This window comes from Chanodichthys erythropterus, chromosome 22, assembly GCF_024489055.1.
Source record: "Chanodichthys erythropterus isolate Z2021 chromosome 22, ASM2448905v1, whole genome shotgun sequence".
NCBI lineage: Eukaryota > Metazoa > Chordata > Actinopteri > Cypriniformes > Xenocyprididae > Chanodichthys > Chanodichthys erythropterus.
The window spans coordinates 26,916,816-26,941,380 of NC_090242.1; the positions used below are offsets into that span (position 1 = coordinate 26,916,816).

The window sequence follows — 24,565 nt, forward strand, 5'->3', positions numbered from 1 at the left end:
CGGTCAACATGTCAAACTAACGATCAAAGATTCAGATTTTGGCCTAGGACCTGAGGAATCTTTTAGGATTCACAGAATTTGACTCAGATGGCCAAATTGACCCTTCGCCTGGAGTTTGATTGACAAGCGATCTAACCAATCATAACGCCGAATCCGCCATTTTGTCCGACAAAGCAGTCAGGAGTTAGAAGATTAACCTCGGTGGACTTGAACTTGAAAAATGGTTTGTACTGACATCTTTCTGCATTTTAAACAAAATTCCTTCTCATGTTCATTCATGTTTATTTGATGCTATAAATTAACTTGTAGGAAGAGATGATCGGTTTACGAAACGCGTGAGCTGAGGCACTACAGCGATCTGTCACAATACATTAAAGAGCCACAAAATGGTAATTATTGTTCGAATTTCTTAAAAAATATACACAATTTGAAAGCTGGGACTTTGTTTAATATCATAAGTAACCTGCTTTGTCTTGTCTGTCGACGTGTTGTCAGTGTCCTCTTTGCTCCGCAGTGTATTTTTCACTCTGTGATCCGTGATAGCGCTGACAAAGCAACAGTAACTAAGGGGGGCGGGTCTTTGCGAAGGGTCAATTGTAGCCAAAAGGAAACATTCTATAATATATAGTTTCAAAATATCAAAAATGGATATTCCGCAACTTCAAAATCAGAAAATACTCTTTGCAAATATAAAACAAGCGATAGCACAAATCCTACATCATCTGGTTCCCTACTGGTTAAAAATGCCATAACTGAAATGATCTGCTGAAATATGCAAATACAGAGAGCAGGACTGAGAGCTGACATCGATTATAATGCAGTAATTAAGTCTAGGTAACAACATGTGTCCTAGCGTACAGCTGACACACTGGAGGCTCTGCTTCATACGTCTCCTGTCAGCCTTACACAGTGATGAAGATGGCCACAGTGTATGAATCTGTCTTCAGAGGGAGGATGCAGAGCAACCTACACAAACATTCATCATCATGCGTGACCAGGATCAATGGGAAGCCCATCTTCGGTATTCCACTTTCAGTCAGTCGATCCACACCGCTGCTTTCACCTGAGTCACTCACAGCAGTCATTCGACAGCCGGCACTCAGAGGGATGGACAGTACAGGCCTGCACATGGACAGACTCTTAAACCAAGATGGGACAAATTTGTGGTGTAGAATCATTAACTATGAATTATGTTATTATGAATTGATTGCTTTGTTTTATTCCTCTACCTAGAAAAGTAAACCTAGACAGTCTGTCTGAAAACCTAATATGCAACTGCAAATGTATAAGACAGTGTGCTTATTGTATGTCTTAAATCGCATTTCAGAAGCAGAATATGTCTGGCTTAAATTGTATGTTCCAGGCCTGAAATAGCTTATATTGTGCTTAAAGGGTTAGTTCACCCAAAAATGAAAATTCTGTCATTTATTACTCACCCTCATGCTGTTCCACACCCGTAAGACCTTTGTTCATCTTCAGAACACAAATTAAGATATTTTTGTTGAAATCCGATGGCTCAGTGAGGCCTCCATAGGACACTTCCTCTCTCAAGATCCATAAAGGTACCAAAAACATATTTAAATCAGTTCATGTGAGTACAGTGGTTCAATACTAATGTTATAAAGCGACGAGAATATTTTTGGAGTGCCAAAAAAACAAAATAATGACTTATTTAGTGATGTCTGATTTCAAAACACTGCTTCAGGAAGCTTCGGAGCATAGATGAATCAGTGTGTCGAATCATGATTCAGATCACGTGTCAAACTGCCAACGGCTGAAATCACGTGACTTTGGCGCTCCGAACCACTGATTCGACACACTGATTCATCTGTGCTCTGAAGCTTCCTGAAGCAGTGTTTTGAAATCGGCCATCACTAAATAAGTCGTTATTTCGTTTTTTTTTTAGCTCCAAAAATATTCTCGTCGCTTTATAATATTAATATTGAGCCACTGTACTCACATGAACTGATTTAAATATGTTTTTAGTAGCTTTATGGATCTTGAGAGAGGAAGTGTCATTGCTCCCTATGGAGGCCTCACGGAGCCATCGGATTTCAACAAAAATATCTTAATCTGTGTTCCGAAGATTAACGAAGGTCTTACGGGTGTGGAACGACATGAGGGTGAGTAATAAATGACAGAATTTTCATTTTTGGGTGATTTAACCCTTTAAAGGAAGACACAACCTGTGTACCAGAGGACAAAATATACAAGGGCTTGTACATGATAACATGAAGTCTTGTGATATAAATCATGGCACATTTTAAGTAAAGACATGACTAAAGTGAGAAATTCGAAAACAATTTAAAATAAGGCTCCATTTGTTGACTTATTAACTGCATGAAACTGCAACAAAGAAAAATACTTCTAAAGTAAAGTATTTGTTAATCTTAATGCTAATTTCAACATTTACAAATACATTATTAAAATCTAAAGTTGTCTGTTAATATTATTTATAGACTTGCGCTAACATGAAAGACCTAGAGCAATCACATTTTTATTGACATTTAAACATGCAGTCTGTAACTTTTTTGGGTTAAAAAAAATCCAAAATCAATTTGAGAAAGGACATAACCAGCCAGTGTTCAAAACTATCTCCTTACCTTAGCCCGATTCACAACAGTAAACTTGTAATAATGTGTTCTAATCCTAGTGGTACTGGTAGGTTTCCACGGGAAATTCGAGCATGCCGCCGTTCATCATTGCAACAACATGTCTGTTTACATAAAGAATGAGTCCCAGCTAGTAGGCTATATCATGTGAGGATGCTGCTGGTGGCGGATCATTTATAGGGCCAGATTTACTAAACGCGGCGCAATTCCTCAAATGCGCCGATGGGAAGTTTTGCGCGTGATCTACTGCTGATGCGCAAATTAACAAACAAATTACCACTGGGTCGCAAATAAGCAGAGCTGATACTCATCAGGTGCCGGTCGACACAGGCGCAACTTGTTACATGTATGCGTTGTTATGCATACACATATTTGGCAAATGATATGTTTGGATAACGTCTTTCTCTGTCATTCCAAAGAAATACTAGTGGAAAATATTTTTTCCTTTCTACCACGCGCTCTCTGTTCTCTGCGGTGTCTCCTCCTAGCTGCAACAATTGCAGCCATGTAGCAAAATGGGTTAAGACATGATTTTTTTGTGCATTAAATAATGGTGCAAATATTGACTAGCTTAAACATTAGTAAATCACGTTGCGTGATTCATTTAAATACTCTCCTCCCATAAATTTTGCGTCCGAAAGGGAAACTGCAGTTTTTTAATGCCAAAAGAGAGTTTGCGCTGGCGCAAGCTGTTAGTAAATCTTGCCCATAGCCTTTTCTCACAGCAGATGGAATAATGATATGACAAATGGGCAATTAGAGATTAGACTGTACAAAAACTGAAATCTACAGGTAACACTAATACACACTAAATACACAGTCACGCAATGCTGGTGTTGTTAACATTAAAAATTTGAGAACAAAATATAACAATAATAATAATTTACATAGTTTGATGTGATGCGAGCTAAGCAAACATTCTACAATCTGTGATTCTGAAGAACCTATACAGTATCCACTGGTGCGGTGACTGACGGCCACACATTCTCCTCAAAACATTAGATTCATCAGCACTGAGGAGCCGCAAATAACTGCAATGGCAGGTTTCGAACAGAGATGGCAACAAAGAGGCAAAACTTACAGTCTGCAGCTTTAACAAAGATGTATAAACACTGTCACAAATGTATTGTTCATTATTTGCTGCTATTAGTAAATGCATTAACTAATGGGACCTTATTGTAAAGCGTTGCCAGAAAATGCTTTACGAAATTTTTTTTAGCAGTGACAGAAAAATCTGAAGGCTGTCCATCATTTTAATAGATTACACCCAGATTACAGGGTGATCTAACCTGTAATTCTGTAATCTGTATAAAAAAAAACTGTATTTTGAAATATTGCAATGTTGCCTGTTCAGGCACTGTTTTAAAGGTGCCCTAGAATTAAAAATTGAATTTATCTTGGCATAGTTAAGTAACATGAGTTCAGTACATGGAAATGACATACAATGAGTCTTAAACACCATTGTTTCCTCCTTTTTATATAAATCTCATTTGTTTAAAAGACCTCCGAAGAACAGGCGAATCTCAACATAGCTCCAGGAGAGGGGAGCACGAGATTTAAAGGGGCCGCGCAAGGAATCGGTGCATATATAATTATGGCTCAAAATAGGCAGTTAAAAAAAATAATTAAAAAAAATCTATGGGGTATTTTGAGCTGAAACTTCAGACACATTCAGGAGACACCTTAGACTTATATTACATCTTTTAAAAAAACGTTCTACGGCACCTTTAAGGCTATGTTCATTTTTCTGCTTTGTGTGGTGTTGAACATGACACACAGTCATTGTTCATCTTTTCCAATGCATAAGTTGCATCCCAAATGATGCCCTATGCACTTATACACTATGTACTCAACCTCGTAGTGTGTGAATTTTATAAGGTTATTTTGTCATTCAACATGTCATTCAACATGACTGCATGAAATGTCCAACATTCCACACTTAGTTTTTTTCAGTTAATAAAGTGCAACATCCGGGTATGCAAGTGACGTCACCGTCAGCCGTTATGACTGTGGTTACGCCCACCGAGTAGCAAAACTACTGAGTGGAGGCATTCGTTTTCAACGTGAATGCTGCGAAAAACACACAAAACGCATCCAAAACAGGAAAGAGCTTTGTGATTGTACAAATAGATTTGACATGAAATCTGAGGTATATTTTTACAGATTGCCGAAAGCTACAGAAAAAAAGAAGCAAATGGATTGCTGCAATTCACAGAAATAACTGGACTCCAGGCAGAGAAACGTGGATTTGCAGTTATCATTTTGTGTCAAAATGTTGGATTTGGGGGTAAAATCATACCCTGTATATTGTATTGTTATATATTGTGTTGACAACTCATCAATTAAACACTTGCCATCTTATAATCTGCATAATTGGGTGTTTTTAAATAAACTGACAAAAACTGTACAAGTTTTAGGGCTATAGCTACGATATGACGATAAATATAACATTGATATAAGTGATCACTCTGATTTAAACCTACCTATATTGTAGTTATATAAAGCATTTCACTGGCAGATTTGTTTTATGTATTTCCCAGGCGTCAAAATCAGGCACATCTAAATGTCAGGAAACACGATTCCTGTGTTTCAATATCCAGGGATTAGGTTTCTTTGACATGTCATAAGGAACACCTTCAATCCAGTCACGCAGCAGGTTCTTTTGCCACTCAGTCCAGCTGAGGGAGCATGTTCCAGTGGGAAAGTGACGCCAATGCATACCCTCTATTTGGAATTTTCATTGTGAACACACTACTCACACTATTTATACTACAAAACAGAATAGAATAGTGCACAAATTAGGTCCGCAAATTGGGACGCACCGATAGTCTAGCCTATATGTTTGTCCTGTAAGTTCATGATTAAAAATGAAAACGTGAACAAAAACAAAAGCTATATAATGTCTCATTATCGTTACAATAAAAATGAAAAAATAAAATGACGGGTAATAATTGACTATGATGGAATTTTGACAACCACGTCCATCAAAATGGTGGACAATGAGAAAGTCTAACGCAACCGCTGACTAAAACATGTCAATATTGGTTTGTTTTACAATTTGAATACAACAAAAAAAGGCTGTTTTTCACCGAATGCTTGTGTCCAGCTCATGAAACACATTCTGAGCTAAGGCCTGTTTGTCTGAAGGGAATATGTGTGGGCGAGTTGCAGAGAGAGATTCCTTTTCTTGGAGCCAAGGAAAAGTGGGCCATGTTGGAGAGAGTGCATAATCCCACTTGAGTATCCTAAATATGACCAAGTTTATAAAACTACTGCTTTGATATGGCCACCATCCCATTTAACAAGGCGACAACCCACCCTGAGTTCCAGCAATAAGACGGCAGTCATCAATTACCTTCTCAGAGCCGAATCCAGCTTGTAGCTGAGATATGTGGCTAATCATAACTAAATCTCCTCAGGCAGTTCTCTTGTTACAGCCTTTTAAATCATGCGCTATTTTACTGAGGTAAATTATCCATGTCAGTCAGAATGAGAAATACACTGGGATTTTGTTAAGACAGGATCTCCGTGTTTGGTCTGGCCAAAAATCCTTCATATGCATCTACGAAATAAGTCCTTCCCTCTGTGCATGTCAATCACCAGCTGTTATTCTTGTCCTGTGTCATGCAGTTTTGCCCGAGAGCTCTTTCGGATCAATGATATTGAGTCACCGGCATATTCTGGACTGCCACCTCGATGCAGCTGTGACCTCCACACAGGGAGTAGGGAAAATCAGGATCACATGCAGATAAAGAGGAGCATCAAATACTACAAACTTCCCTATCATCGTTTTCAAATCATAATTTTGCAAAACACATTTTGGAGGAGAAACACGCCACAAAAAGGCTAGTCACTCCTCATTCGTGATATGTAGGTCTCCCTCTACAAAAAGACAAGAAAGACTGTGGGGGAAAAAACTTCAAAATACCTGCATTTACAGGCTTTCAATCTAGGCTGAGTCATTAGGGACAGAAGAAGAAACATATTTTTATCCACAAAACTTGAGGCACCAGTCAGACCTGACATATTTGAAAAGCTTGAGAAGGACTTGTCATACCAGTGGAGGTTAGATCGTGACCATCACTGTCAAACATGTGTGGTCACTTTAAGCGTGATGATGAACAGAAACACTTTCTGTAAGTGAATGGCAAAGCAAAGCAAATGGTGTAAATCACATAAGTTAGTTCAATGTAGAGGTTAGATTCATGAAACCTCCCCTGGCAACTTGAGAGAAGAAACTGCAAAGTCATCTAGTGAAGCACTCGTTGATCTTTGAAAAGAAACCATGGGACAAGATTCTTCAGAATTATCGATCTGCTTAGAAAAATCAAAACGATAGTTTATTTAAGGCCTCTGTGCTACAATATGTTAGCACATTCAGCTTAGAAAAGCATACTGTAGCAAAAGTTAACATTTATTTCTTTGTACTTACATAATCACTACTAAGTAATTTTCTCTATTAACTTAGATACTTGTACTTTTTCATTGCTATCTTCATCGCATTCAATATCTCAGCTATACACTTTCAACTCATATTTATTCCATTTGTTGCTGGTACCCATTTTAGACGTATTAGTAACTATCCCAATGGTTACTAGCATCTATTTCAAGTTTTATATTTATTAGGTACTAATGCCTATTAATGAGACACTTTAGATTCTAATCTATCTAGTTATTGATGTTTTTAGTTGTCATATATAATGAACATTCTAAATAGTATAAGTATGATTATCATGTTACTAACAACTCGAATGCCACTAGTGTCTCATAAATAGATACTATAGTTTGTTTTCAAACTGTACTAGTAAAATAAATACATGTAACAATTCAACCATTTACCAGTAACTAAAAAATAAGTATTATAGAGTTAATAGTAAAACTGGAATAGGTACCAGCAACAATTGGAATACATATTTGGAAATAAACAATTGATATCTGAATCATCATAAGATTCACTACACTCTAAAAAAATGCTTGCTTAAATATTCAAATATTTGAATATGAGTCATTTTAATATGGTCAAACATTTAACCCAACCTGCTGGGTCAGTTTATTTAACTCAACTATTGATTAAAAATTACTATACGGCTGGCCTAAAATGAACCGACACAATTACTAGAGGCAACAAAATTAATCAAAAGGTGAACATTTATTAATAAGCAATTTATGCATTAAACACATTAATAAATGCTCATTTATTAAAAATATTATTAAATGTTAATTTCCAACCTATTTTGGGTTCATTTTAAGCAAGGAATATAGTCATTTTAAAACAATAGTAGAGTTAAATAAAACTATACCCAGCAGGTTGGGCAAACATTTAACCCAATCGCTGGGTCAAAACAACCCATTCACTGGGTTTGTCCATTTTTAACCCAACTTGGGTTATTTTTAACAGCATTTAGACAGAATTTTGCAATTTGTTACCCATAACAATGGAAGTGTTACTTGGCACATTGGGACAGTGATTAGTAAGAATAAAAACTAGTAAAAGTAGTTTATAAGTAAGAACTAGTAAATTATAAGTAGTTACTTATAATTAACATAAAGCACTAGTAACATAAACACAGACACTAGTTGAAGAATACATCTGAAAAATGGCTTTCCATTAGGATATTTCCATTCTCATTCTTTGACTGTGCAGCACCCTGGACAGCGACCATCTAAACGCGTTATAAGTATAGGAGCCCTGTGACAGTAGGCCTGTGGAAAACACGTTCTCCTGTTACTCATTTACTAACAGAGTGGTAACACCTTCTAGTTATATTACAACACTGAGAAAAGATGCAGTTTTTTTTTTCTTCAATCGTCAGAGTGATATTTCAGTAGCCGCTTTGAATCCTAAGTAGCCTATATATAATGTGCTTTCGAGGAACATCCCGTCAAAAAGAAAAGGGATGGGATGAACCTAGTTTCTTCTTATAAAAAGATTTGCGGCGCGCAAACAGGTGACACAAAACAGTTTCTGTAGGCTGGGAGATATTCCCTGCGTCCTGAGTGAAGTTTTAAAGGCTCCACTCCCAGTGCAGTTGTTCTGAAGGCCCATTACACAAGCGCAGACCAGCAACTTTCTATTCCCAACAGAGCAACGAGCTGTAGCTTCACGTTTAAAGACGTTGTGAATCATTCTGACCTTATATCCCTTTTCATTTCCGAACATACAAGTCTTAATTGGCTATGGGCCCTGTCTAATGGTTACGCCATCTCAGTTTATTTTGTCTTAAGGAAAGAATTGTGGATCCTACAAATGAGCAACGAGCGCGCGTGTGCCTACAGCGTATGTCTTTGCATATGTCTGATGATACCATGAAAAACCTTTAAGCGTTTTATTCCTGCCCAATATTGCTGCAGAGACGCCCCCACAAGCCCCCATCTGTTACTTACACCAAACATTTGGATGTCATCCGCACCACACATAAGCATACAACCGAAGCCGACGGCCAATGTCAATTTGCAAGCCCCTGCACAAGCGTTTTGTGGGCATAAACTTACCGCAGTCTTCACACAAGATCCTCCCAACATCTTTTTTCAGGTTCTTTCCACTTGTATCTAAGGGCGCAAACGACGCTTTAAAAACCAAGGGTTCATCAGTTGGGTCCATGAAAAATATATACTTGTGATTCTTCTTCACTTTGGCGCACGGAGCCTCCGAGCCAAATTCCCCCACGGTGACGAGCTGCTCCCGCTCCAGACCCCCGCTGTTCCGCGGCCACACGTCCAGGACTTTGACATTCACACTGTACGGCTCCGCTGAGACGTTCTGAGGCGCGGACTGCACCTTGCCCTCAATCACCACGGCGGATCTGTAAGCCTGGTCCTGCAGGGAATTCAGACTCGGGGAGTAGCAGGCGAAGGAGACCCCGATGAGCAGCATGGATAAGTGTACCGAATCAAGCCTCCTCATGCCGCCTGCTTTGGCTCGATGGTCGGTGGTCGCGTTGCGGCAGGGCTGCGGGGCGATGGCGGTGGAGCTGGGTTGAAGGCTGAAGAGACTGCGAATAGGCTCCAGTAGCACGGCGGCGCGGCAGACCTTGCGTAAGTGTCCATGCCATCGGGATCCGCTGCTTTTTTCCGATAGATTTGCAATCGGGAAACACCAGCTGGGAACCGGAAACGGCGTAATGCTGCTGGGTTAATACAGATCCCTCAATTGCATTCTGCCGAAGTGCATCCTAAAATGCAGGGAAAGTCGTGGACGCTGCCTCCTCCAAAGACACGAGCAGGTATCCGCAAGACGCCGCCAGTCAATCTTTGCCCCGAAATTGCAGTGGTGAGCGCGCCCTACTCGCCGCTGTTGCTGTGTATCTTCCACTGCAGTCGAATGTGAAATGCTGCAGTAAACTATTAGGGCTACTTTCGATATCCCCTCAGCACAAACGTTATAAGAATCCACTTTAGTATCATAAAACGCGTTTGCCGTAGCCCTCGCGTCCCGTCTCTGTCCGCCACCCCGATCTATCAGGGCAAGATTCCCCGCACAAACGGCAGATTCACGGCTGGGGTGCTGAAACGACCGCCCATGCGCCGGCGTGTGCGTCTTTAGTCTCCGACACCCCAAGAAAAATAGTCAATCCATGATCTCTCCCATCGCCAATCCTTATCGAATAAAAAAACCCACACACACACACACACCTAAATGTATGGTGCAGGGAAGCGCCCGCCTCAAATCTCCCTGTCAGTCGTTACAGCACCGCAGAGGTTTGCGCTGCTCTGAGTGCGATGGCTAACAGTGCGAATGAATGAGCTTTGGATGAGTTTTGCGTCTCATTCCATTACTAAATCATGCCCTGCATTCAGGTCACATTCGCTGCTCTGCCTCAGAGAAGAAAAAAAATATATATAGTGAGACGTTGCATCAAATCCATAGGCTACGTCTGGTATTCGTTGCATTGCTGATGCTTGGGCGAGTGAGAACATTTTTAACAAATGAAATGAAGGAACATCACGAATGAAGCAGCAGACTGCATCAAACGCACAACATGGTAAAGCTTTTATAGACATGCTGTGGTGGTGGAAATGAATGGTAGAACGAAACACAGACTGTTTCAAAGGAGATGATAAGGACCAATATTAGAATTCCACCAGTTAGGAACGATATATAAAATAACCTAAATCCTGAACTAAATGAAGGCTGAACCTGTGGATCTGCAAAGGAGCGTAGCTCCAAATTCACTAAGGGCGACATCTGCTGTTCTGTGCGCACAGGACGCCAGAGCCACAACTGCGAATCATGGGTCAGAAATAGCGCAAATCGTTATTACTCGGTTGTAAATGAACGAACAGTACGCTTGGTTGTAGGACCAGCATCACTCGGAGTAACTTAGGGTTAGGGTTTTGCTCCATGCATAGTGGTGATAGTTCATAAATTGCCCCATTACTGAGTTCTTACTACTCATAGGATGCTTATTGCTTTCTTCAAACAAGTAATACAATTTGAACTATCCTGTCAAGTGATTTTTATAAATTTTATACATTCTATCCAGACTAAGAATGTTTTTAAGCGTGCATATAAGATGCATTATTTTTTTCAAATTAATTTATTAAAAATATCATCATGCTGATCAGTGCTGCCAACTGCTTTTAATCGAAATTAGCTAAATCTGATCGCGAAATGTCTCTAGATTACGTCACAATGGCGATTCCACTATAGATCAGTGAGTGAGATAATAATCTAGACAAGGTTTGTCCAAGAAGTTGCTAGATTTGTCGTTATGCTTATGAAAAAAAGTTTCAAAACGGGCGAAGGAGTCGCTAAATCTAGTGACAAAATAGCTAAATTGGCAAAACTGATGCTGACCCCTATAAGGGGATGACATTAAAAGTTTAGTGCAAATACTTCTACAAATACCACGTTTTTATATAATCAAATATTTACTATAAATCTGTAACAGGGTTGACTATTCACGATTTTCTTCTACTGGCAAACATAAAAACACAGGCAAATATAAAGTAACAGAAGATAAACTCATCTGAAAGAAGAGATTCTTGTCCTTAAAGGGCACCGCACATCTTGAAAAAAAGTGTTTACTTAGTGCATTATTTTTTTATAAACGGGGACTTGTGAGAGTTAACATATAACATAGGGCTATAACATCAAGGCTATAACACAAAAAACAGCTTTTATAGTCAATGGCTATATGTTTATATTTGCAAGTAATTATACAGCAAGAACGATTTTTTTGATATGTTAGGAAAATGCCTATAATAACAGCTCAAAAGTTCGACAAAAACAGCACCATTTTCGTGGAATGAAATCAATACTCAAACACTTCTAGATCACTTCGTGTTGTTGAGAAATGTGGAAGTGGAGTTACAAGTATCGATATCACTTGTAGGTTCATGAAAGAGACATTTTACACAGGCACATTACCAGCCCAAAGACAAAACTCAAACCCGATAGATCATTAGAAACGCAGCGATGCGCGTGACGGACCCGGCGGTTACTGTCCATGGTTCTGAAACAACGCTGCTCTCGACCTCCCAGCGACCCTAGCCTACATAGCTAAATATCAATTTAACGAAATTATTCATAAGTCTTTATACTGTAAAAACACTACTTACAACTAAGACATGAAAAAAGACAACATGACACGCGCAGGCTATACGCAACCACCTATCTTTATAAAACCTTTGATCATATCAAGCATGATAAACATCTCAATCACGCTTTTATTAAACGTTTTATTAAATAAGTTTAATCTCCACTTGCTACACCCTTAAAAATAAACAGTCATTACCCAGAAAGCACACGTCTGCAAGAAGTCTGTTAAAGATCACTTCATGTGGAAAGCATCGGTTGTTTACAAACATCTGATAGACGTCTTTAAGATGTCAGTTTTACATTCTAAATCATAAACATCTTAAAGACATCTTCTAAACGTCTATTTGACATCTGGCAGGAAACGTCCTATTGCAGAGGAGCAAACACACACACACACACACACACACACACACACAAAACGTCTTCCAGATGTAAACACTCACATCAAATAGACGTGTCTGAGATGTAGGCTAGGTGTGCTATCAGCACCCCCCTTTTTTCCCCCAGATCCTAAAATCTCAGGATTTTCCAGATCCTGAGATTTTAAAATTAGTGCAAATTAGTGTATCACATGTTAACAAAACAAGCCCTTCTGAGTTATCTGAACTGTGACATAAGGAAGATAATAAAACACAATCGGTGCATAAACACTTCATTTAACAACCCAGTAAAAAAGTTATCATACCACCAGTTTTCAATTCTACAACACTTCCAGCTTCTAGCTCACCGAATCTACCCAGAATATGTCGAATAAATCTCGTATGAGATGTACGTGAAGTGTTCTCCAACATCTGAACAAGTTTGACAGCTTAAATAGCATCTCCAAGCTGCAATATCGCGAAAGCAACAGTGCGAGGCGCAAGAACCTGCTTTTCCCCAGCTGAGCGTGCTGACATCAGACTCCACGCGCACAGCGTTGAGCTCGTGCGTGCGTCCGTCTCCATGCCACGACTCGCTCTTTCGTTCCATCTTGTGAACGGCGCATCGGTGAAGCAGCACCGCGACAGTGTTTACAGTAGGCCTTCAGGGCTTACAGGTTTTCATCTTTGTTTTTGACAGTGTTCAACTGCGAAGGGCTTGCACAGGGGCTAACGCTCTGCCTGCAGACTGAGCGGGGTAAGATATGCCGAGACACGTCGCTCGTTATGAGGTCTGCGACTTTGGCAACAGCACTGCACTTTACAATCATATGTCATGGTATTCTGCGGTATACTGTTTTTTTTTTTTTTTTGGTCAGTATAACAACCACGGAATTAATGTTCGCAGTCGTGGGCAGATATCACAGACTGCTTGCGCAAACTCGTTAACTGTTTACAGTGCTGACAGACTGCGAAGCTGACAGACTCGAGTCTGTTGCGGCAAATCCAATGCCATTTAGTGTGACTGTGACATACCGTTAGGAGTTCAAGCTTACAGAGTTCACCTTTGACCAAAAACAAGCACACCTATGAGTAACGCTTATGAATTGGAGTCCCTCTTTCCTTCACTCAGTGTCTTTAACGCACTGTCACATTTTTTTTAGGCCCATGAAAACGAGTTTACACTTGCATTATAAGTTTCAAATGACAAAACTGTCAAGTTTCAATTAAGGATAACGAGTTAAGCAGTACTTCCTTCTAGCAAGCAACAGGCCACTAACTTTTTTTTTTTTTTTTTTAAATGGTTAGCCATGAGTTAATATAATTTTCGGTTGCACTTTTTTTTTAAATGTCTTTGTTACATTGTAATTACACATTTAAGTATTGAGTAATATTAAGTAACTACATGTACTTACTATAGGGCTAGGATTAGGGTTTGGGGTTGTTTAGGGTTAATTGCATGTAATTATACATAATGTATAGCCTAGTTACTTTTATAGTAACTGCACGTAACAATGACACTAAAACAAAGTGTTACCTAATTTTCTTTGACATGCTTTTTATTTATAATATATTTATTTTATTGCATATTAAAATATCTTCGCATGATAAAAAATAATTACATGCACTTTATTTATTAAAGCATTATATGCTAGAATAGAAATGCATATGTGTAAGCAACTGAATAGCCTACAAGTTATTTTTTCTAACTGCAGGCCGGATGTCTGTGAATGCTGTTTGTGTTTGGCGTGTGCTCGGTATTTAGAAAGAAACATTAAACATTGAAAAATAAATTGTCTTGTAATGTACATTTTATCTAAATGTTGCATTTATGAATGTCACTTTTTTTTTTAAAGTATTTTAGAGTTTGTTTCTCAAGGCGTGCATAATCGCTGCATGTTCTTTATTGTTTTATTATTATTGTTATTGTTTGTTCATCTTTTTATCTGCTTATTACCTCCCTCACAAACATACAAATGTCTGCATGTCAAGGTTCTCTCAACTGGACATTAATAATAATAGTATTAGTAACACTTTACAATGTCTCATTTATTAATGTCCATGCATTAACTATGAACTAATAGTGAGCAATACATTTTTACAGCATTTATTACCCCTTTGTTAATGTTAATAAAATGTTCATGTTAGTTCATATTGCATTAATAATTTGAACAGATACAACTTTTGATTTTAATAATGTTTAAATGTTGAGATTAACATTTAACCAAGATTAATAAATGCTGTAGAAGTATGGTTCATTGTTAGTTCATGTTAACTTGTTGTAAAGTGTTAAAATATTGTTGGGATAATGTGGATGTTGTCTTTCTTATATATATAGTCACTTATTTTTCCAAGGTATACATCAGTGAGTATAGTTATCTAAATTGTACCTTTTTAAAAGGAGATCAATCTCATTTTAATCTATGTTATTACATTGCAGACTTTTTAGTTAGGAAATTGTATATTCTAACTTTTGGTTCTTTCTTATATGAAGACTTTTATAGATTGCATTTTTGTTATAGCTGTAACTTTAAGATTAAACTAGTATAAAAATACACGAAAATTGTTTATTAAAGATGACGTGATATTTATACGTGCACAGCATATTTGTGAAAGTAAAAATATTATTAGAATATTCCATTGTACAGTCTCGCCTCTGAAACACGTTCTGCTCGTCGAAACCGATACAAGTCTATCACAGTTTCACTTATTGTTAACGAACACGCTGATGAATTATTTTAGAGATGAATCGTTTAAACTAAATTATTAAAGAGAATCGATCATCCTTGCAGCATAAAAAAATATTAAACGCTTACAAAAAAAAAAGAAAGGTCATCACTTTATAGGGTTAGGCTAATACTTGTTATTTCAATTAAAATAAAAAACTTTCAATTCAGTTAAAGAAAATTAATTCAAAACTTTTGCGTAATTATCCAGTTTCTACTTTTGATTGATGTTTTTGTAAAATAACTGTAAGCTTGAATATTTAGGCAATATTACCACAGCTACCGGAATACACGCAAATAATCAAATAACTGATAAAAATCGTAACATAATATAAAACAATTTGATTTAAAAACATGTTTAGAAACGAATGCATCATTTAATTGTGTTTAACATTGCCAAATATTTTAAAAATAATCATATGAAAGGGTTTTGTGCGGAAGAAAAGAACAAGGCCTTTAGATTTTCGATTAACATTTTAGTTATGCATTTTAGTTATTGTAGTTGACTGAATAATATCATTATACTCGTTTAGTTTAGTATTTATATATATATATATATATATATATATATATATATATATATATATATATATATATATATATATATACATACATACATACATATATATATATATAAACTACTGTCTGAAATACATTACTCAATTGCATATGCATATACGAAATAAATATTTTTATAAAAGCAATGCTACTAGATAATATCTGAGAAACGATATAGCTGCATTGGGACAAACTGCATGGACTGTGTTAGTGTTCTTATTAAATGTATATAGTTTTAGTAGCTCGAGATGTATTCTTCTGCTTAACCATCACACAACACATACATAGCCTAGGATATTCCTGTAAACCGCTTTGGTAAGAAAGCATCTATCACAAACATATCAGTGTAAATTAGAAAACATAATAGGCTACATTAATTCATACTAAAATTAAACCTTTACATTGTTTTCTTCTAACAGGCCTTTAAATATAACCACAAAAGACTGTTCACGCAAACCCATGCAGGCGAAGGTGGGTTATTTACTTAGAAACCTCGGATTATTATTATTATTATTTAAAGGACATATTTTCTATAATGAAATAAAAGGTGAACAACCCCAAAACAACAAAAATTCGGGTATGTTATAGATGATTATAATAAATGATTTGCATCTGGTATAAATGTATACAGCAACATATAGATAAAATAATAGGCTATTGGAGAAAAGATAAGTAACATAAACCTACAGGACGTGTAATGTCATAACATATGCCTTTAAAATCCAACCACCTCAAAAACTTGAATCTAGTTCAACATCATATAGCATTTTAAAGCATATTGCATCAATACGAATGCATCTTAAAATATATATTTCCAATAATATATATATATATATTTATTTTTGCCCTGACAAAAAGCCGAACTGGATGATTGACAAATAGCCTACATGACAGTCTATCCAAGCACAACCGCTCTTAAAAGTCCTTTATGTTGTCCAGGTTATATCCTGCAAAAGTTAAATATTAAATATTCGTAAATTCGAACGAGATCCATGAGCAATATTTTAAAGAATTAGATCAATTTCTATCACTTCAGATGTAGAAAATTCGGCATAATCTCCGATTTTAACTCAAATTAGCCAATACGCTTAATATAGCAATAATAATAATAATAATAATAATAATAATAATAATAACTAGAGGAATACTAACACCTCAACAAAGGGTGTATAATAAAAAAGGGTTTATAAAATCGACGGCTGTGAAAAATATCCTATATATTAAGACGCACGGTAAGGCTGCACGCACTCGGAACGCAATAATAATAAAGTTTCGCTCTGAAGTGAATTTATTATCATCATCTTTCAGGACAGACATAGGCTAGTGTGTGATCAGAGAGTACGGCTGCAGCGTTAGACCTTGTGTAGCCTACGATGAGTTTATTCGGAATCTGCACTGGTCTGAACAGCGCTCGTCTTCTCTCCTCACTCAGATCTCGCGAGAGCGGTGGCGTGGCTGCTTGGCAGTAGGCTTGCAGTAAGACAGAGGGAGAAGGCAGGCAGCATCATGGCGGACAGAGACAGTGGAAGTGAGCAGGGAGGAGCAGCCACGGGCCCGGGTGTCGGTTCCATGCACCCAGTGACAGGAGGGGCGGGCTCGGCTTCCGGGCTGCAGCACGAGACGCAGGAGCTCGCTTCGAAGCGGGTTGACATCCAGAACAAGCGCTTCTATCTAGACGTAAAGCAGAACGCGAAAGGCCGCTTCTTGAAGATAGCAGAAGTCGGGGCCGGGGGAAACAAGAGCCGCCTCACTCTCTCCATGTCTGTGGCTGTCGAGTTCCGCGACTACCTGGGAGACTTCATCGAGCACTATGCCCAGTTAGGGCCGAGCAATCCGGACGTGGCGCAGGACGAGCCGCGGCGGGCGCTGAAGAGTGAGTTTCTGGTCCGGGAGAATCGGAAGTACTACATGGATCTGAAGGAGAACCAGAGGGGCCGCTTTCTGAGGATCAGGCAGACCGTCAACCGGGGGCCCGGTTTGGGATCCACGCAAGGCCAGACCATCGCTCTTCCAGCCCAGGGACTTATCGAGTTTCGCGACGCTCTTGCCAAACTCATCGACGACTACGGAGTGGAGGACGAGCCGGCGGAACTGCCCGAGGGAACCTCGTTAACTGTGGACAACAAGCGCTTTTTCTTTGACGTGGGCTCCAATAAGTACGGGGTGTTCATGAGGGTAAGCGAGGTCAAGCCCACCTATCGCAACTCTATCACAGTGCCCTACAAAGTGTGGTCGAAATTCGGCAGCACTTTCTGTAAATACGCAGACGAAATGAAAAAGATTCAAGAGAAACAGCGGGAAAAAAGGGCATGCGAGCTTCAGCAGCAGCAGCAAGAGGAGATGCACGGCGACGACGGGGACGAGGATTGATAGTAGAGGGAAACATGCAAAAAATAATCCGAATAACCTAAAGAGAAATTATACGTACTTTGCTGTAAAAAAGAAAAGAAAAGAAAAGAAAAAAAAAAGATACAGAAAGATACATAAAAGATAAGTAACTGTTTAACTCCAAGGGAGCACTACCCACAAAAATACAAACCTCCACAGACTGACAGTAAACCCATCGCTGGATGACATCCACTTACCCACCATTAATACCAGTAAGCGGCTGCTAAACCAAGTAATAACATTATATATGAACTGTGTTTCTTACTTGACGACAACAGAACTGAGTGTTTCTTTCCCTTATTAACCGAGAACTTTTTTACACGTTCCAAGATATTCTAGAAGTGTTTGCAATGGAGTTATTGCCGAGATTACGAGGAAACGATTCCTTTATGCTAATGACTTCAGCACAAATCAGATGTTTTAGTTTTGTTTTTGTTTTTAATCCAAATTTTGAAGAGGTTGTCGTGGTAGCCATGCTACTAGGCTACTAGATATTCCAAGCATCACCTGAGGGCTAGCTATAGGAACCCTGATGGGGGGGAAGAACACAAAAAATAAATCAACCTGTTGATTGATAAGAGGTACAGAGGTCAGTGGAGAGGTCGCTGTGTGCAGGAGGTGCCAGTTGACCTCTTCGCAAACATTCTGAGGAGTATTACCAGTGTATTTTTTTAATTGAAGTTATTGTCATGCAGATGATATGCTATGTATTTGTGTCTCGTTGTCATGCAGTGTATAAAAAAGGTACTCGACAAGTTAGAGCAATGACAACGGAAGAAAAAGAGCTCTCAAACATTTTTGTAACCGAAACCGGACCCCTCGATACAAAGAATCGTATGAAAATGCTCATGTAGAAAAACATACAAAGTATGATTTTGTGAATCAGATATATTTCAATGGAGAAGAAAACAACCCACGTTTTTAGTGGGGATTTGACAAACAATCTGTTAAAGGGTTTAAATATATAAATATATATATATATATAGAAATATATATTAGTCTACCAATGAGAGGATGAGTGGCGCCAAGGAATGCTGTAGTTGCATGTTAACCTGTACACAGCCACATTGAGGTGGATTTCTCAATGTTCGTCCTCAAGGACTCTTTTCTGTAATGGTTTCAACGTCCATAAAGTCAGTAACGTTTGGTCAGGTAGTTGAATTAATACTCGTTTTTCTTTCAAAGAATGAGTCGTGTACATAAGATAATATATCAACGCTTGTTTGATCAGACGTCGAGCCCTTTTTTCCGTGAGGGCCCTTGAGGACTTGTGTTGGGAGACCCTGACTTTAATGAAACTTGTTGGGGAGCATACTCTTCAGCATTAAACATCCTGGTGCCTTACAGACTCCGCATGCTTATACACTGGTTGGTGCTTCGTTTGGGTTCCCCCACCCACCCCCTCCCTCTTTTTTCTTTTCTCGTCTGGTTTTGTTTGGCCCTGGCCCTCCTGTATGCTATTGCATAACTCATGGTCTTTTCGGTTGAGAAGCGAATCATTATTTGCAGGTTCTGATCACAACGTGCGACTCCGAAACCACCTAGGCGTTTTTCCCCAACTTGACAAAAGCCCTTAGTTTTTTTCAAATGCTTTGTGCCAGGCAAAATGTTTAGCGGCTCTCAACAAACTCTTTTGTTGTGAGGTACACTTTCTGTAGTTTGGCAGTAATGTGTCTTTGTCACAGACCGAAAGCCTAGTGTAGGGGTGTGGCCAGGATTTTTCCCCCCCCAACTTTTCAGTGTTGCTTCACGTAATTTGTCATTTTGGAAACTTTTTTTTTTTTTTCCTCTTCCCAGTGCTATATTTCATTACTGTGTGCAATATTGAACGTGCCAATGTTGGCAATATATGTATATCAATTAAATATATGATTAATATTTGAAAAGCATGTGGCTGAATTCCACGTTTATTTCAAAGGTCTTTATTTCTTTAAAGCCTTTATCTGCACTTATAGAAGATCTGTATCTGGAAAAGAAACCATTCTCAATGAACAAGCTTCACCCAGGTGAAGTGAACACATAGCAGTTATATATCCTGTCTGCACTTTTTGTGAACGTTCATGTCATAATTGCCACCCCGTTTCATCTCTGTTCCTCTTGACTTGGAAGGGTTGGGGGTTACAGGAACGGTCACATGAAACAATGGGGGCGTGAAGGCCTTTGGGTTAGGGGCAATGAATATGTATCCTTAATTTCCCTTCAAGTACATACATGGGATGATTCTAACGATGAAGGTGTGTGATGACCTCTTCTGTCTTCAGTAGCACATTGCTTTCCCAGCTGGAGAAAAATGTTTGACCAATGTTTGTTTGAAACTTATCTCAACAAGGAATGCCTTGTGACGTTATTTTTCTCTTTCTTTATCTCTTAACTTATGTTCCTTCCCTTTGCAAAGAGGTTCACCGAATTACTCATTCGGCGTTTATGAGTCAAATATAATTTATGTACATTTTACAAAATTAAAAAAAAAATAAAAAGAAATGTTAATTTACCCACCTCTCACGAAACGAATGTTCAATACCAATGTTTCTGTGTTTCTTTTTCTCGTGTCAAACAGTTAAGATAGTGGTTGATATTGTGGCTCTGACTTCAATGAAGTTTTTTTCTGTGTACGCACACTTGATGTAGCACTTTTGAAGGAACAGAATTCTGAAGCATGCAGGCTAACCAATCTGTAAAAACATGTCATTTGATGCAATCTCCTTTTCCTGTATGGGTACTGTTGGTTGGTTCTAGTGGTTAACCAATGTAATGTGCACTAACAATACCACTACAATTTCTGTGGATGTGTGATCGTATCCAGGTCTTTTATCATCTCATATTTTTCAGAACAGTGCTGCTGAGAATGAGGTAGAAAACTACAGTATGACTGAAGGGGTCTTTCTCAGAATAACAACCATAATAATATTAGATATTGTTTTTTAATTGATACTATTTGAGCTGCAGTTCAAAAGTCATTCTGTTGAATGTACAGTATCTTGAAAAATCGTATACCTTTGTCAATTCAAGAAGTTTAATTTCAATAATTGTCATTATTGTGCCTTATACTAAATCTTCATATAAGTTCACAAAATATTGCAGATTCTCGGGATTTCAACTGAAATGGCTCTCTTGTTCTCTTCATGTCATGCATTGTAAAAAAAAAAAAAAATCTGTCTGATCTGTTTGGTATAACAGATTTCGGATAACATTTTACAATAAGGTTCAATTGTTAACATTAGTTAATGTATTAACTAACATGAACTAACCATGAGCAATCTGTATTTGTTAATCTTTGTTAACATTAGTTGAAAATCCAGCTGTTCATTGTTTGTTCATGTTAGTTCACAGTGCATTAACTAATGTTAACAAATACAACGCTTGAATTTAATATTAGTAAATGTTGAAATTAACATTAAAAAAGACTAATAATGCTGTAGAAGTGCAGTTCATTATTAGTTCATGTTAACTAATGAACCTTATTATATATGTTATATATATGTTACCCAGATTTCTTATGTTCTTGCTAAACAAACCATTAATTTAGTTTTATTTCATTTAGTTTTATTTATGTTTCTTCATTACTATTAGCATGTTACTGTGCTGCAGGAATGTCTTGAATTAATTTAACTTTAAAAAGTGCTAGTAGTTTGGTTTTGAAATTACATGTAATAATCTTTATGTGAAATGGCCCGAGTTGGGTAAGGTTATGCTACGTAGATTAAAAAGCATAGAAAGATTAAATTATGAACACATTTCCATTGTCCTTGTGATGGAATTTGATTTACAGTTTTACATGAACATTTTCAGTAAATTATGGATCTAAAATTGACCTTTTTTTAAATTTGTAAAAGGGTTTTATTTTGTAAATCACTTCTCATTGCGTTTCCCCACATATATGGAAAACAACTGCTTCTGTTGATTATGAAAAGTCTGGTTGGGCAATCATAAATCAAATAAAACAAAATACAACTTTAACAATTATAATAAGTATAGCTGCAAGCAGCGATTACAAGGCTATAAGCACATTATTTACTTTTTATGATCACGTAGATTGTTTTGGTCACAGCACAGCTCTTCTAATTATTTAAAACTTTGAACATTTTAACTAGATTTATTTGATATTATGAGGGCATTGCAACAATGTGACAACGATACATAAAATGTTTGTCAACGCACAAAAACTTTTCCAAGATACAGCCTCAATGTTTGTTTTGGCATCTTCATCAGCAGATTTGTTTTTCTGGAGAAATAAATGCATTTAGATGAAACCACTTAAGTGTGCTAACAGGTACTGGATAAACTTTGTTTCATATATATATATATATATAATTTTTTTTTTTTTTTTTTTTTTTGCAGTTCAAAAAGATGTAGGGTTAAACTTGAAAAAATAATAATTACAAATGCCCTCAGAAATGTAAAAAGAGACTTGGGACAGGTGTACACTGTATTTACATGGGTGCGTCTCAATCAGCTCCCTATAGTTCAGTAGTTAGGGCACTGATCAGGGAGTCAGATATTTTAAGGGCTGTCTCAATCGCAAAATCCTTCCAGTGCACTGAAACGGTATAAAAAGTCCCACAATGCACCATGAAAACCAGGAAGCATTGATGCTCACTATGTACCTTTAAAGGGTTAGTTTACCCAAAAATTAAAATGATGTCATTAATGACCCTCATGTCGTTCCAAACCCGTAAGACCTCCATTCATCTTCGGAACACAGTTGAAGATATTTTAGATTTAGTCCGAGAGCTTTCTGTCCCTCCATTGAAAGTGTATGTACGGTTTACTGTCCATGTCCAGAAAGGTAATAAAAACATCATCAAAGTAGTCCATGTGACATCAGTGGGTTAGTTAGAAGTTTTTGAACAACGAAAATACATTTTGGTCCAAAAATAAAAAAAAACTACGACTTTATTCAGCATTGTATTCTCTTCCGGGTCTGTTGTCAATCCGGGTTCACGCAGTGATGCTGCTGACGTAAGATGCTGCTGACGTGTTATCCGGTGCGCCCGAGCTTCGTTTACAGTCTGAGAGAAACGCACGCTGTATTCAAGCTATTCTACGTTGTTTGTATTTTGGTATTGCTATACTTTTTAAAATGGTGCGTAAGTGTGCATGTCGCGGATGTCCTAATCGCCAAAAACAACGACGTAAAAGTGCAATACCAACGCCGACAGATGAAAGGATTCAGTGGAATCAATTCAATGGAATCAATTCAATGGAAAGGATTTCGGAAGAGAATACAATGCTGAATAAAGTCGTAGTTTTTGTTATTTTTGGACCAAAATGTATTTTTGATGCTTCAAAAACTTCTAACTAACCCACTGATGTCACATGGACTACTTTGATGATGTTTTTATTACCTTTCTGGACATGGACAGTCTACCGTACATACACTTTCAATGGAGGAAAGAAAACTCTCGGACTAAATCTAAAATATCTTAAAAGACATGACACGCGAACATGACATGGACATGACACGCAAACCTTTAATTATATTTTTGCATAAACATAAATGTTGCAGGTATATGTCACAATCAAAATATTTATCATAATGTAGCCAACTTTAAATAAACAATGTCAGAAAGATATCTGTGCTCTACCAGTAGTGACACAGCACAATGAGGAGGTTGTCATGTCGCTGAAAATAGAGCCATCAGTGTCCCAATGTGTAGTGAGCCAGGGTTCTTACTGTCCTTACCAGTGCCCGAATTAGTGTACACAATATACTGGTTCACAACCTAGGGAGCTGATAGAGACGCATCCATTGATTTATGAAATTTTGACCAGTAGGTGATGCTGTCATCAAATTACCAATGTACCATCAAGGCATGATGGCAATGATGTCTACCAAGGCTGCATCCCAATTCTTCTACTTATACAATGCACTTCCTTTAGGAAAGTACATACGTTTAGGGGTGCAGTAAGATTATGCAAGTATAGAACTGTGTTTTGATGCCACAGATTTAACTGTTGTTGAGTTAGTGCATCCTGTCACTGTAAAACAGTCTGTCACTCATCCTGTTACAGTTAACATCCTGACATTTCTTTTTGCTACCCTTCATTTATTATTCATCATTTCATTTCCCCTATATTACAATGCTTTCTGCTGTACTGGAGAGACAAGAAAAAGTAGCATGTCACGTAAGATCTAACAGATGTCTGTAAGACATCTCTTTTTTTATTGTTTTAGATTAGGATTCCCATATTGTCAGACTGATATAACAGAACATCCCGTTTCTTAATGCAGAATGTAACTGCTGCACCATATTTCGGTAATACAACTAAATAGTATAACTATTCAATACAAATTTACCATGTTTAATATGGGTTGCACACTTTTCCTTGAAGATGTTCAAGGAACATTCACACAAGTGCACCACTATAAGCAATACACAT

The 24,565-nt window shown here is 37.7% G+C and overlaps 2 protein-coding genes across 2 annotated transcripts in view; both read left to right on the forward strand.

Annotated features, from left to right (window-relative positions):
• The first annotated feature begins 13,127 nt into the window (after window positions 1-13,127).
• puraa (purine-rich element binding protein Aa) lies at window positions 13,128-18,170 on the forward strand. Its single transcript, XM_067375208.1, has 2 exons — window positions 13,128-13,269; window positions 17,229-18,170. The coding sequence occupies exon 2, from the start codon at window positions 17,303-17,305 to the stop codon at window positions 18,164-18,166; it is 864 nt and encodes a 287-aa protein (XP_067231309.1). The 5' UTR covers window positions 13,128-13,269; window positions 17,229-17,302; the 3' UTR covers window positions 18,167-18,170.
• An 88-nt stretch (window positions 18,171-18,258) lies between these two features.
• The window catches only part of zgc:100829 (uncharacterized protein LOC445149 homolog), a 35,982-nt gene continuing 29,675 nt past the window's right edge, over window positions 18,259-24,565 (forward strand). Inside the window, exon 1 of the mRNA XM_067375207.1 lies at window positions 18,259-18,396. The gene's annotated coding sequence lies outside the window, so the exon portion shown is untranslated. The remainder of the gene's footprint in view (window positions 18,397-24,565) is intronic.